This window comes from Oncorhynchus masou, unplaced genomic scaffold, assembly GCF_036934945.1.
Source record: "Oncorhynchus masou masou isolate Uvic2021 unplaced genomic scaffold, UVic_Omas_1.1 unplaced_scaffold_1681, whole genome shotgun sequence".
In the NCBI taxonomy this organism is placed as follows: domain Eukaryota; kingdom Metazoa; phylum Chordata; class Actinopteri; order Salmoniformes; family Salmonidae; genus Oncorhynchus; species Oncorhynchus masou.
The window spans coordinates 105,001-121,325 of record NW_027006950.1 but is presented as its reverse complement, the minus strand read 5'-3'; the positions used below and the strand labels follow the sequence as shown (position 1 = coordinate 121,325).

General features: G+C 44.5%; 1 protein-coding gene across 1 annotated transcript in view; it reads left to right on the top strand.

Moving 5' to 3' along the window:
* Nucleotides 1-3,455: 3,455 nt before the first annotated feature.
* The window catches only part of LOC135531958 (synaptotagmin-17-like), a gene marked incomplete at its 5' end in the record, with an annotated part of 28,690 nt that continues 15,820 nt past the window's right edge, over nucleotides 3,456-16,325 (top strand). The window contains 2 exons of the mRNA XM_064959646.1: nucleotides 3,456-3,530; nucleotides 4,141-4,261. Coding sequence (XP_064815718.1) covers nucleotides 3,456-3,530; nucleotides 4,141-4,261 — 196 coding nt within the window. The remainder of the gene's footprint in view (nucleotides 3,531-4,140; nucleotides 4,262-16,325) is intronic.

Genomic DNA, 16,325 nt, shown 5'->3' with positions numbered 1-16,325 from the left:
TAGAGTGGATTACACTGTTTCAGATGCATGATTACTTAGAGATGGATGATCTTAAAGTGGATGGGGGTTATTGTCTACTTTTTGAAGTGATTTATTTGACAATGACTGTTTGTCTTCATCCTACTTTTACATTTATTTATTTTATACAGTTTATTGACGTCTTTACCATCAGCTATATAAAATAAAGAGAGTTGTACGCTCTATACAGTGCCTTGCGTAAGTATTCGACCTCCTTGAACTTTGCGACCTTTTGCCACATTTCAGGCTTCAAACATAAAGATATAAAACTGTATTTTGTTGTGAAGAATCAACAAGTGGGACACAATCATGAAGTGGAAAACGATATTTATTGATATTTAAACTTTTTAACAAATCAAAACTGAAAAATTGGGCGTGCAAAATTATTCAGCCCCCTTAAGTTAATACTTTGTAGCGCCACCTTTACATTACAGCTGTAAGTCGCTTGGGGTATGTCTCTATCAGTTTTGCACATCGAGAGACTGAGAATGAGAATTTTTTCCCATTCCTCCTTGCAAAACAGCTCGAGCTCAGTGAGGTTGGATGAGAGCATTTTGTGAACAGCAGTTTTCAGTTCTTTCCACAGAAAGATTGGATTCAGGTTGGATTGGATTCTCGATTGATTCAGGTCTGGATTTTGACTTGGCCATTCTAACACCTGGATATGTTTATTTTTGAACCATTCCATTGTAGATTTTGCTTTATGTTTTGGATCATTGTCTTGTTGGAAGACAAATCTCCGTCCCAGTCTCAGGTCTTTTGCAGACTCCATCAGGTTTTCTTCCAGAATGGTCCTGTATTTGGCTCCATCCATCTTCCCATCAATTTTAACCATCTTCCCTGTCCCTGCTGAAGAAAAGCAGGCCCAAACCATGATGCTGCCACCACCATGTTTGACAGTGGGGATGGTGTGTTCAGGGTGATGAGCTGTATTGCTTTTACGCCAAACATAACGTTTTGCATTGTTGCCAAAAAGTTCAATTTTGGTTTCATCTGACCAGAGCACCTTCTTCCACATGTTTGGTGTGTCTCCCAGGTGGCTTGTGGCAAACTTTAAACAACACTTTTTATGGATATCTTTAAGAAATGGCTTTCTTCTTGCCACTCTTCCATTAAGGCCAGATTTGTGCAATATACGACCCATTGTTGTCCTATGGACAAAGTCTCCCACCTCAGCTGTAGATCTCTGCAGTTCATCCAGAGTGATCATGGGCCTCTTGGCTGCATCTCTGATCAGTCTTCTCCTTGTATGAGCTGAAAGTTTAGAGACGGCCAGGTCTTGGTAGATTTGCAGTGGTCTGATACTCCTTCCATTTCAATATTATTGCTTGCACAGTGCTCCTTGGGATGTTTAAAGCTTGGGAAATCTTTTTGTATCCAAATCCGGCTATAAACTTCTTCACAACAGTATCTCGGACCTGCCTGGTGTGTTCCTTGTTCTTCATGATGCTCTCAGCGCTTTTAACGGACCTCTGAGACCATCACAGTGCAGGTGCATTTATACGGAGACTTGATTACACACAGGTGGATTGTATTTATCATCATTAGTCATTTAGGTCAACATTGGATCATTCAGAGTAAAGGGGCTGAAAAGTAAAGGGGCTTTCTTGCACGCCCAATTTTTCAGTTTTTGATTTGTTAAAAAGTTTGAAATATCCAATAAATGTCGTTCCACTTCATGATTATGTTGATTCTTCACAAAAAAATAAAGTTTTTTACTTTTATGTTTGAAGCCTGAAATGTGGCAAAGGTCGCAAAGTTCAAGGGGGCCGAATACTTTCGCAAGGCACTGTATATTAACTCTCAGTCATTTATTGGGTAATGCACCAACGTTTCGGCATCACCTTCTTCTTGAGTATTGAGCCAATCAAAACAATGTGTGTACACAGGATGTCCCGTACCAGGAAGATACAGTGGCTCGAAAAGTATTCAACCACCTTGGCATTTGTCCTATTTTGTTGCCTTACAACTTGGGGGGTTTGTATCATTTGATTTACACAACATGCCTACCACTTTCAAGATGCAAATTATTTTTTTATTGTGAAACAAACAAGAAATAAGACACACAAAAGAGAACTTGAGCAAAACTGCATAACTATTGGATGGGTTCCGCTGGTGTACAGCAATCTTTAAGTCATACCACAGATTCTCAATTGGATTGAGGCTGGGCTTTGACTAGGCCATTCCAAGACATTTACATGTTTTCCTTAAACCACTCGAGTGTTGCTTTAGCAGTATGATTAGGGTCATAGTCCTGCTGGAAGGTGAACCTCCGTCCCGGTCTCAAATCTCTGGAAGACTGAAACAGGTTTCCCTCAGGTTTCCCTCAAGACTTTCCCTGTTTAGCGCCATCCATCATTTCTTCCCCATTTCTTCCCAGTCCCTGCCAATGAAAAACCATCTCACACAGCATGATGCTGCCAACACCATGCTTCACTGTGGGGATGATGTTCTCGGGGTGATGAGAAGTGTTGGGTTTGCGCCAGACATAGTGTTTTCCTTGATGGCCAAAAATATCAATTTCAGTCTCATCTGACCAGAGTACCTTCTTCCATATGTTTGGGGAGTCTCCCACATTCCTTTGGCGAACACCAAACATGTTTGCTTATTTTTTTCTTTAAGCAATTACTTTTTTCTGGCCACTCTTCCATGTAGCCCAGCTCTGTGGAGTGTACGGCTTAAAGTGGTCCTATGGACAAATACTCCAGCCTCCGCTGTGGAGCTTTGCAGCTCCTTCAGGGTTATCTTTGGTCTCTTTGTTGCCTCTCTGATTAATGCCCTCCTTGGCTGGTTCATTAGTTTTGGTGGGTGGTGCTCTCTTGACAGGTTTGTTGTGGTGCCATATTCTTTCCATTTTTTAATAATGGATTTAATAGTGCTCCGTGGGATGTTCAAAATATTGGATATTTTTTTATAACCCAATCCCGATCTGTACTTTTCCACAACTTTGTCTCTGACCTGTTTGGAGAGCTCCTTGGTCTTCATGGTGTCGCTTGCTTTGTGGTGCCCCTTGCTTAGTGGTGTTGCAGACTCTGGGGCCTTTCAGAACAGGGGTATATATACTGAGATAATGTGATAGATCATGTGACACTTAGATTGCACACAGGTGGACTTTATTTGACTTAATTATGTGACTTCTGAAGGTAATTAGTTGCACCAGATCTTATTTAGGGGCTTCATAGTAAAGGGGGTGAAAACATATGCACGCACCACTTTCCGTTTCTTATTTTTTAGAATTCTTTATAACAAATAATTTTTTAAATTTTACTTCACCAATTTAGACTATTTTGTGTATGTCCATTACACGAAATCCAATTAAATTACAGGTTGTAATGCAACAAAATAGGAAAAAATGCCAAGAGGGATGAATAATTTTGCAAGGCACATTCAACCCTGTCTGATACATTAGTTCTGTAATGGTGTGTTTTCATTGGTAGGTGGCGCTGCCTCTGAGTGATGTTGATCTGGTGAAAGGTGGTCATTGGTGGAAGGCCCTGGTACCTAGTTCTCAGGTAGGAAGAACACACACACACTAAATGTCTTAGTTCAACACACACTAAGTGTCTTAGTTCAACACATTGATCTAAGTGGATTCTTCCCTTTGGATGTGAAACCGTTATCAAGCTCATCAGCCTCCCCTCCTCCTCTTCCTCCTCATTCCCTCGTCCTCCTCCTACTCTTCCTCTCATCCTCTCCTCCTCTCAGCCTCTCTTACATAGACATACAGTCACTGAGGCCCAATCTGTTGTTTATTGGCCAGGAGAGGCACAACACTGACTTTGAGTGTGTGTGTGTGTGTGTGTGTGTGTGTGTGTGTGTGTGTGTGTGTGTGTGTGTGTGTGTGTGTGTGTGTGTGTGTGTGTGTGTGTGTGTGTGTGTGTGTGTGTGTGCGTGTGCGTGCGCGAGAGAGACACTAACACTGTCCTCGCTGCACATCTGTTATATTGTCACGGGGTGGTGAGCGCATCGCCCTCGAACACAACAACACCACAACAATACAAAAACAGCACCACAACAACAACGACACAAAGAGAGAGAGATGCTGTTATCACTCCACTATCTGAGATAGTCAGACAGACATATCTACAGAGTGATATCAACAGTGTTTTGTGTTTCTAACAGAATGAGGTAGAGCTGGGAGAGCTGCTGTTATCACTCAACTACCTGCCCTCTGCTGGAAGACTCAACGTTGACATCATCAGAGCAAAGCAGCTGCTGCAGACAGACATGTGCCAGGGATCAGGTAAACTATACCTACTAACAGCTGCTGCAGACAGACATGTGCCAGGGATCAGGTAAACTGACATACCTACTAATATACCTACTAATATACCTACTAATATACCTACTAATATAACTACTGACATACCTACTAATATACCTACTAATATACCTACTAATATACCTACTAATATACCTACTAATATACCTACTAATATACCTACTAATACACCTACTGATATACCTACTAATATACCTACTGACATACCTACTAATATACCTACTAATATACCTACTAATATACCTACTGACATACCTACTGACATACCTACTAATATACCTACTAATATACCTACTGACATACCTACTAATATACCTACTAATATACCTACTGACATACCTACTAATATACCTACTGACATACCTACTAATATATCTACTGACATACCTACTGACATACCTACTAACATACCTACTAATATACCTACTAACATACCTACTAATATACCTACTAATATACCTACTAACATACCTACTAATATATCTACTGACATACCTACTAATATACCTACTAATATACCTACTAATATACCTACTAATATACCTACTAACATACCTACTAATATACCTACTAATATACCTACTGACATACCTACTAATATACCTACTGACATACCTACTAATATACCTACTAATATACCTACTAATATACCTACTAATATACCTACTAATATACCTACTGACATACCTACTGACATACCTACTAATATACCTACTAATATACCTACTGACATACCTACTGACATACCTACTAATATACCTACTAATATACCTACTGACATACCTACTAATATACCTACTAATATACCTACTAATATACCTACTAATATACCTACTAATATACCTACTGACATACCTACTGACATACCTACTAATATACCTACTGACATACCTACTGACATACCTACTAATATACCTACTAATATACCTACTAATATACCTACTGACATACCTACTAATATACCTACTAATATACCTACTGACATACCTACTAATATACCTACTAATATACCTACTGACATACCTACTGACATAACAGAGGAATAACAGAGGAGGGATACCTGACTAACAGAGGGATACCTGACTAACAGAGGGGGGATACCTGACTAACAGAGGGGGGATACCTGACTAACAGAGGAGGGATACCTGACTAACAGAGTGGATACCTGACTAACAGAGGAGGGATACCTGACTAACAGAGGAGGGATACCTGAATAACAGAGGGGGATACCTGACTAACAGAGGAGGGATACCTGACTAACAGAGGAGGGATACCTGACTAACAGAGGGGATACCTGACTAACAGAGGAGGGATACCTGACTAACAGAGGAGGGATACCTGACTAACAGAGGGGATACCTGACTAACAGAGGGGATACCTGACTAACAGAGGAGGGATACCTGAATAACAGAGGGGGGATACCTGACTAACAGAGGAGGGATACCTGACTAACAGAGGAGGGATACCTGACTAACAGAGGGGATACCTGACTAACAGAGGAGGGATACCTGAATAACAGAGGGGATACCTGACTAACAGAGGGGATACCTGAATAACAGAGGGGATACCTGACTAACAGAGGGGATACCTGAATAACAGAGGGGATACCTGAATAACAGAGGGGATACCTGACTAACAGAGGGGATAACTGAATAACAGAGGGGATACCTGACTAACAGAGGGGATACCTGAATAACAGAGGAGGGATACCTGACTAACAGAGGAGGGATACCTGAATAACAGAGGGGATACCTGAATAACAGAGGAGGGATACCTGAATAACAGAGGGATACCTGAATAACAGAGGAGGGATACCTGAATAACAGAGGGGATACCTGAATAACAGAGGAGGGATACCTGAATAACAGAGGGGATACCTGACTAACAGGGGAGGGATACCTGAATAACAGAGGAGGGATACCTGAATAACAGAGGGGATACCTGAATGACAGAGTGGATACCTGACTAACAGAGGAGGGATACCTGAATAACAGAGGGGATACATGAATAACAGAGGAGGGATACCTGAATAACAGAGGAGGGATACCTGAATAACAGAGGGGATACCTGAATAACAGAGGGGATACCTGAATAACAGAGGAGGGATACCTGAATAACAGAGGGGATACCTGAATAACAGAGGGGATACCTGAATAACAGAGGAGGGATACCTGAATGACAGAGTGGATACCTGAATAACAGAGGGGATACCTGAATTACAGAGGGGATACCTGAATAACAGAGGGGATATCTGACTAACAGAGTGGATACCTGAATAACAGAGGAGGGATACCTGACTAACAGAGGAGGGATACCTGAATAACAGAGGGGATACCTGAATAACAGAGGGGGATACCTGACTAACAGAGGAGGGATACCTGACTAACAGAGGGGGGATACCTGACTAACAGAGGAGGGATATCTGAATAACAGAGGGGATACCTGACTAACAGAGGAGGGATACCTGAATAACAGAGGGGATACCTGAATAACAGAGGAGGGATACCTGACTAACAGAGGAGGGATACCTGAATAACAGAGGAGGGATACCTGACTAACAGAGGAGGGATATCTGAATAACAGAGGAGGGATACCTGACTAACAGAGGAGGGATACCTGAATAACAGAGGGGATACCTGAATAACAGAGGGATACCTGACTAACAGAGGAGGGATACCTGAATAACAGGGGGGATACCTGACTAACAGAGGGATACCTGAATAACAGAGGGGATACCTGACTAGCAGAGTCGATACCTGAATGACAGAGGGGATACCTGACTAACAGAGGGGATACCTGAATAACAGAGGGGATACCTGAATGACAGAGGGGATACCTGACTAACAGAGGAGGATACCTGAATAACAGAGTGGATACCTGACTAACAGAGGGGATACCTGACTAACAGAGGATACCTGAATAACAGAGGGGATACCTGAATAACAGAGGGGATACCTGAATAACTGAAAAGGTTACCTGAACAACAGCGTTAATACCTAGATGACAAAGTGGATACCTAGATGTCAGAGGGGATACCTGAATAACAGAGGGATACCTGACTAACAGAGGGGATACCTGAATAACAGAGGGATACCTGAATAACAGAGGGGATACCTGAATAACAGAGGGGATACCTGAATAACAGAGGGGATACCTGAATAACAGAGGGGATACCTGAATAACAGAGGGGATACCTGAATAACAGAGGGGATACCTGACTAACAGAGGAGGGATACCTGAATAACAGAGTGGATACCTGACTAACAGAGGGGATACCTGAATAACAGAGGAGGGATACCTGAATAACAGAGGGGGATACCTGACTAACAGAGGAGGGATGCCTGACTAACAGAGGAGGGATACCTGACTAACAGAGGAGGGATACCTAACTAACAGAGGAGGGATACCTAACTAACAGAGGAGGGATACCTGAATGACAGAGGGGATACCTGACTAACAGAGGAGGGATACCTGACTAACAGAGGGGGATACCTGAATAACAGAGGGGGGATACCTGAATAACAGAGGGGGATACCTGACTAACAGAGGAGGGATACCTGACTAACAGAGGGGGGATACCTGAATAACAGAGGAGGGATACCTGACTAACAGAGGAGGGATACCTGACTAACAGAGGGGGATACCTGACTAACAGAGGAGGGATACCTGACTAACAGAGGGGTGATACCTGAATAACAGAGGGGGATACCTGACTAACAGAGGAGGGATACCTGACTAACAGAGGGGATACCTGAATTACAGAGGGGATACCTGAATAACAGAGGGGATACCTGAATAACAGAGGGGATACCTGAATAACAGAGTGGATACCTGACTAACAGAGGGGATACCTGAATAACAGAGTGGATACCTGACTAACAGAGGGGGATACCTGACTAACAGAGGGGGGATACCTGACTAACAGAGTGGATACCTGACTAACAGAGGGGATACCTGAATAACAGAGTGGATACCTGACTAACAGAGGGGATACCTGACTAACAGAGGGGATACCTGAATAACAGAGTGGATACCTGACTAACAGAGGGGATACCTGACTAACAGAGGGATACCTGAATAACAGAGGGGATACCTGAATGACAGAGGGATACCTGAATAACAGAGTGGATACCTGAATAACAGAGGAGGGATACCTGAATGACAGAGGGGGATACCTGACTAACAGAGGAGGGATACCTGAATAACAGAGGAGGGATACCTGACTAACAGAGGGGATATCTGACTAACAGAGGGGATACCTGAATAACAGAGGGGATACCTGACTAACAGAGGGATACCTGAATAACAGAGGGGATACCTGAATGACAGAGGGATACCTGAATAACAGAGTGGATACCTGAATAACAGAGGGGGATACCTGACTAACAGAGGAGGGATACCTGAATAACAGAGGGGATACCTGAATAACAGAGGGGATACCTGACTAACAGAGGGATACCTGAATAACAGAGGGGATACCTGAATGACAGAGGGATACCTGAATAACAGAGTGGATACCTGAATAACAGAGGAGGGATACCTGAATGACAGAGGGGGATACCTGACTAACAGAGGAGGGATACCTGAATAACAGAGTGGATACCTGACTAACAGAGTGGATACCTGACTAACAGAGGGGATACCTGAATAACAGAGGGGATACCTGAATAACAGAGGGGATACCTGACTAACAGAGGAGGGATACCTGAATAACAGAGTGGATACCTGACTAACAGAGGGGATACCTGAATAACAGAGGGGATACCTGAATAACAGAGTGGATACCTGACTAACAGAGGGGATACCTGAATAACAGAGTGGATACCTGACTAACAGAGGGGATACCTGACTAACAGAGGATACCTGAATAACAGAGGGGATACCTGAATGACAGAGGGGGATACCTGACTAACAGAGGAGGGATACCTGAATAACAGAGGAGGGATACCTGACTAACAGAGGAGGGATACCTGAATAACAGAGGAGGGATACCTGACTAACAGAGGAGGGATACCTGACTAACAGAGGGGATACCTGAATGACAGAGGAGGGATACCTGACTAACAGAGGGGATACCTGAATGACAGAGGAGGGATACCTGACTAACAGAGGAGGGATACCTGACTAACAGAGTAGGGATACCTGACTAACAGAGGGATACCTGACTAACAGAGGAGGGATACCTGACTAACAGAGGAGGGATACCTGACTAACAGAGGGGTGATACCTGAATTACAGAGGGGATACCTGAATAACAGAGGGGATACCTGAATAACAGAGGGGATACCTGAATAACAGAGGGGATACCTGACTAACAGAGGAGGGATACCTGAATAACAGAGTGGATACCTGACTAACAGAGGGGATACCTGAATAACAGAGGGGATACCTGAATAACAGAGTGGATACCTGACTAACAGAGGGGGGATACCTGACTAACAGAGGGGGGATACCTGACTAACAGAGGGGATACCTGAATAACAGAGGGGATACCTGAATAACAGAGTGGATACCTGACTAACAGAGGAGGGATACCTGACTAACAGAGGGGGGATACCTGACTAACAGAGGGGGGATACCTGACTAACAGAGGGGGATACCTGACTAACAGAGGGGGATACCTGACTAACAGAGTGGATACCTGACTAACAGAGGGGGGATACCTGAATGACAGAGGGGGGATACCTGAATGACAGAGTGGATACCTGAATAACAGAGGGGATACCTGAATAACAGAGGGGGGATACCTGACTAACAGAGGAGGGATACCTGACTAACAGAGGGGATACCTGACTAACAGAGGAGGGATACCTGAATAACAGAGTGGATACCTGACTAACAGAGGAGGGATACCTGACTAACAGAGGGGGGATACCTGACTAACAGAGGGGGGATACCTGACTAACAGAGGAGGGATGCCTGACTAACAGAGTGGATACCTGAATGACAGAGGAGGGATACCTGACTAACAGAGGAGGGATACCTGAATAACAGAGGAGGGATACCTGACTAACAGAGGGGATACCTGACTAACAGAGGAGGGATACCTGAATAACAGAGGGGGATACCTCAATGACAGAGGGGATACCTGAATAACAAAGGGGATACCTGAATAACAGAGGGGATACCTGAATGACAGAGTGGATACCTGAATAACAGAGGGGGGATACCTGACTAACAGAGGAGGGATGCCTGACTAACAGAGTGGGGATACCTGAACGACAGAGGAGGGATACCTGACTAACAGAGGAGGGATACCTGACTAACAGAGGGGGGATACCTGAACGACAGAGGAGGGATACCTGACTAACAGAGGGGATACCTGAATAACAGAGAGGGGATACCTGACTAACAGAGTGGATACCTGACTAACAGAGGGGATACCTGACTAACAGAGAAGGGATACCTGACTAACAGAGGGGGGATACCTGAATAACAGAGGGGGATACCTGAATGACAGAGGGGATACCTGAATAACAGAGGGGGATACCTGACTAACAGAGGAGGGATGCCTGACTAACAGAGTGGATACCTGAATGACAGAGGAGGGATACCTGACTAACAGAGGAGGGATACCTGACTAACAGAGGGGGATACCTGACTAACAGAGGAGGGATACCTGACTAACAGAGGGGGATACCTGAATAACAGAGGGGATACCTGACTAACAGAGTGGATACCTGAATAACAGAGTGGGGATACCTGACTAACAGAGGAGGGATACCTGACTAACAGAGGAGGGATACCTGACTAACAGAGGAGGGATACCTGACTAACAGAGGAGGGATACCTGACTAACAGAGTGGATACCTGACTAACAGAGTGGATACCTGAATAACAGAGTGGGGGTACCTGACTAACAGAGGAGGGATACCTGACTAACAGAGGGGGGATACCTGACTAACAGAGGGGGTATATCTGACTAACAGAGGAGGGATACCTGACTAACAGAGGGGGGATACCTGACTAACAGAGGAGGGATACCTGACTAACAGAGGAGGGATACCTGACTAACAGAGTGGATACCTGACTAACAGAGGAGGGATACCTGACTAACAGAGGGGGGATACCTGACTAACAGAGGGGGATACCTGACTAACAGAGTGGATACCTGAATGACAGAGGAGGGATACCTGACTAACAGAGGAGGGATACCTGACTAACAGAGTGGGGATACCTGACTAACAGAGGAGGGATACCTGACTAACAGAGTGGGGATACCTGACTAACAGAGGAGGGATACCTGAATAACAGAGTGGGGATACCTGACTAACAGAGGAGGGATACCTGACTAACAGAGGAGGGATACCTGACTAACAGAGGAGGGATACCTGACTAACAGAGGAGGGATACCTGACTAACAGAGTGGATACCTGAATAACAGAGTGGGGATACCTGACTAACAGAGGGGGGATACCTGACTAACAGAGGAGGGATACCTGACTAACAGAGGAGGGATACCTGAATAACAGAGGGGATACCTGACTAACAGAGGGGATACCTGACTAACAGAGTGGATACCTGACTAACAGAGTGGGGATACCTGACTAACAGAGTGGGGATACCTGACTAACAGAGGAGGGATACCTGAATAACAGAGGAGGGATACCTGAATAACAGAGGGGATACCTGACTAACAGAGGGGGATACCTGACTAACAGAGTGGATACCTGACTAACAGAGTGGATACCTGACTAACAGAGTGGATACCTGAATAACAGAGTGGGGATACCTGACTAACAGAGGAGGGATACCTGACTAACAGAGGAGGGATACCTGACTAACAGAGGGGGATACCTGACTAACAGAGTGGATACCTGACTAACAGAGTGGATACCTGAATAACAGAGTGGGGGTACCTGACTAACAGAGGAGGGATACCTGACTAACAGAGGGGGGATACCTGACTAACAGAGGGGGGATACCTGACTAACAGAGGGGGATACCTGACTAACAGAGTGGATACCTGAATGACAGAGGAGGGATACCTGACTAACAGAGGAGGGATACCTGAATAACAGAGGGGATACCTGAATAACAGAGGGATACCTGACTAACAGAGTGGGGATACCTGACTAACAGAGGAGGGATACCTGAATAACAGAGGAGGGATACCTGAATAACAGAGGGGATACCTGAATAACAGAGGGGATACCTGACTAACAGAGGAGGGATACCTGACTAACAGAGGAGGGATACCTGACTAACAGAGGAGGGATACCTGACTAACAGAGGAGGGATACCTGACTAACAGAGTGGATACCTGAATAACAGAGTGGGGATACCTGACTAACAGAGGGGGGATACCTGACTAACAGAGGAGGGATACCTGACTAACAGAGGGGGGATACCTGACTAACAGAGGAGGGATACCTGAATAACAGAGTGGATACCTGACTATCAGAGGGGATACCTGACTAACAGAGGGGAATACCTGACTAACAGAGGAGGGATACCTGACTAACAGAGGGGATACCTGAATAACAGAGTGGGGATACCTGACTAACAGAGGGGATACCTGACTAACAGAGGGGTATACCTGACTAACAGAGGAGGGATACCTGAATAACAGAGGAGGGATACCTGACTAACAGAGGAGGGATACCTGACTAACAGAGGAGGGATACCTGACTAACAGAGGAGGGATACCTGACTAACAGAGGAGGGATACCTGACTAACAGAGGAGGGATACCTGACTAACAGAGGGGGATACCTGAACGACAGAGGAGGGATACCTACGTACATTTCCCAACCAGAAGCCATGGATTACAGGCAACAGCCGCACTGAGCTAAAGGCTATAGGTGCCACTTTCAAGGAGCGGGACACTAACCTGGACACTTATAAGACATCCCACTATGCCCTTTGACGACCAAGCAAACAGGCAAAGTGTCAATACAGTACTAAGACCTAATCCTACTACACTGGCTGACGCTCATCAGATGTGGCAGGGCTTGCAAACTATCACGGATTACAAAGAGAAAACCAGCAGCGAGATGCCCAGTGACACGAGCCTACCAGATGAGCTAAATGCCTTCTTTACTCGCTTCGAGGCAAGCAACACTGAACCATGCGTGCGAGTAGCTTATGGGGATCCTAATAAACTAAACTAAACTTAACTAATCTGTCACTTTATTCCTTGTTATATGTACATATATATCTTATTTAACAGGTACCCCTGAACATTGACTCAGTACTGGTACCCCGTGTATATAGCCAAGTTATCATAGACTCAGTACTGGTACCCCATGTATATAGCCAAGTTATCATTGACTCAGTACTGGTACCCCGTGTATATAACCAAGTTATCATTGACTAGGTACTGGTACCCTGTGTATATAACCCAATTATCATTGACTCAGTACTGGTACCCTGTGTATATAACCAAGTTATCATTGACTCAGTACTGGTAACATGTGTATATAACCAAGTTATCATTGACTAGGTACTGGTACCCCGTGTATATAACCAAGTTATCATTGACTCAGTACTGATACCCCGTGTATATAACCAAGTTATCATTGACTCAGTACTGATACCCCGTGTATATAGCCAAGTTATCATTGACTCAGTACTGGTACCCCGTGTATATAGCCAAGTTATCATTGACTAGGTACTGGTATCCCGTGTATATAACCAAGTTATCATTGACTCAGTACTGGTACCCTGTGTATATAGCCAAGTAATCATTGACTAGGTACTGGTATCCCGTGTATATAACCAAGTTATCATTGACTCAGTACTGGTACCCCGTGTATATAGCCAAGGTATCATAGACTCAGTACTGGTACCCTGTGTATATAACCAAGTTATCATTGACTCAGTACTGGTACCCCTTGTATATAACCAAGTTATCATTGACTCAGTACTGGTACCCCTTGTATATAACCAAGTTATCATTGACTATGTACTGATACCCGTGTATATAACCAAGTTATCATTGACTCAGTACTGGTACCTGTGTATATAGCCAAGTCATCATTGACTAGGTACTGGTACCTGTGTATATAACCAAGTTATCATTGACTAGGTACTGGTACCCTGTGTATATAACCAAGTTATCATTGACTAGGTACTGGTACCCTGTGTATATAACCAAGATATCATTGACTAGGTACTGGTACCCTGTGTATATATAACCAAGTTATCATTGACTAGGTACTGGTACCCTGTGTATATAACCAAGTTATCATTGACTAGGTACTGGTACCCTGTGTATATAACCAAGTTATCATTACTCATTGTGATTCTGTTATTACATTTTTATTATTTCTTTATTGTTGGGAAGGACCTGTCAGTCAGCTTTTCACTATTTGTCCACACCTGGTGTTTATCAAGCATGTGACGAATAACATTTGATTTGAGGAGACCTGAATAACACCTCATATACTACAGCCTCTGCAGACAGACATGTGGTAGGGATCAGGTAATAACTGCAGAAACCTGACACACCTGGGGATCAGGTAATAACTGCAGAAACCTGACACACCTGGGGATCAGGTAATAACTGCAGAAACCTGACACACCTGGGGATCAGGTAATAACTGCAGAAACCTGACACACCTGGGGATCAGGTAATAACTGCAGAAACCTGAATAACACACCTGGGGATCAGGTAATAACTGCAGAAACCTGACACACACCTGGGGATCAGGTAATAACTGCAGAAACCTGACACACACCTGGGGATCAGGTAATAACTGCAGAAACCTGACACACACCTGGGGATCAGGTAATAACTGCAGAAACCTGACACACACCTGGGGATCAGGTAATAACTGCAGAAACCTGAATAACACACCTGGGGATCAGGTAATAACTGCAGAAACCTGAATAACACACCTGGGGATCAGGTAATAACTGCAGAAACCTGACACACACCTGGGGATCAGGTAATAACTGCAGAAACCTGAATAACACACCTGGGGATCAGGTAATAACTGCAGAAACCTGACACACACCTGGGGATCAGGTAATAACTGCAGAAACCTGACACACACCTGGGGATCAGGTAATAACTGCAGAAACCTGAATAACACACCTGGGGATCAGGTAATAACTGCAGAAACCTGAATAACACACCTGGGGATCAGGTAATAACTGCAGAAACCTGACACACCTGGGGATCAGGTAATAACTGCAGAAACCTGACACACACCTGGGGATCAGGTAATAACTGCAGAAACCTGACACACCTGGGGATCAGGTAATAACTGCAGAAACCTGACACACACCTGGGGATCAGGTAATAACTGCAGAAACCTGACACACACCTGGGGATCAGGTAATAACTGCAGAAACCTGACACACACCTGGGGATCAGGTAATAACTGCAGAAACCTGACACACCTGGGGATCAGGTAATAACTGCAGAAACCTGACACACACCTGGGGATCAGGTAATAACTGCAGAAACCTGACACACACCTGGGGATCAGGTAATAACTGCAGAAACCTGACACACACCTGGGGATCAGGTAATAACTGCAGAAACCTGACACACCTGGGGATCAGGTAATAACTGCAGAAACCTGACACACCTGGGGATCAGGTAATAACTGCAGAAACCTTAATAACACACCTGGGGATCAGGTAATAACTGCAGAAACCTGACACACACCTGGGGATCAGGTAATAACTGCAGAAACCTGAATAACACACCTGACACACCTGGGGATCAGGTAATAACTGCAGAAACCTGACACACACCTGGGGATCAGGTAATAACTGCAGAAACCTGAATAACACACCTGGGGATCAGGTAATAACTGCAGAAACCTGACACACCTGGGGATCAGGTAATTACTGCAGAAACCTGACACACCTGGGGATCAGGTAATAACTGCAGAAACCTGACACACCTGGGGATCAGGTAATAACTGCAGAAACCTGACACACACCTGGGGATCAGGTAATAACTGCAGAAACCTGACACACCTGGGGATCAGGTAATAACTGCAGAAACCTGACACACACCTGGGGATCAGGTAATAACTGCAGAAACCTGACACACCACACCACGACAC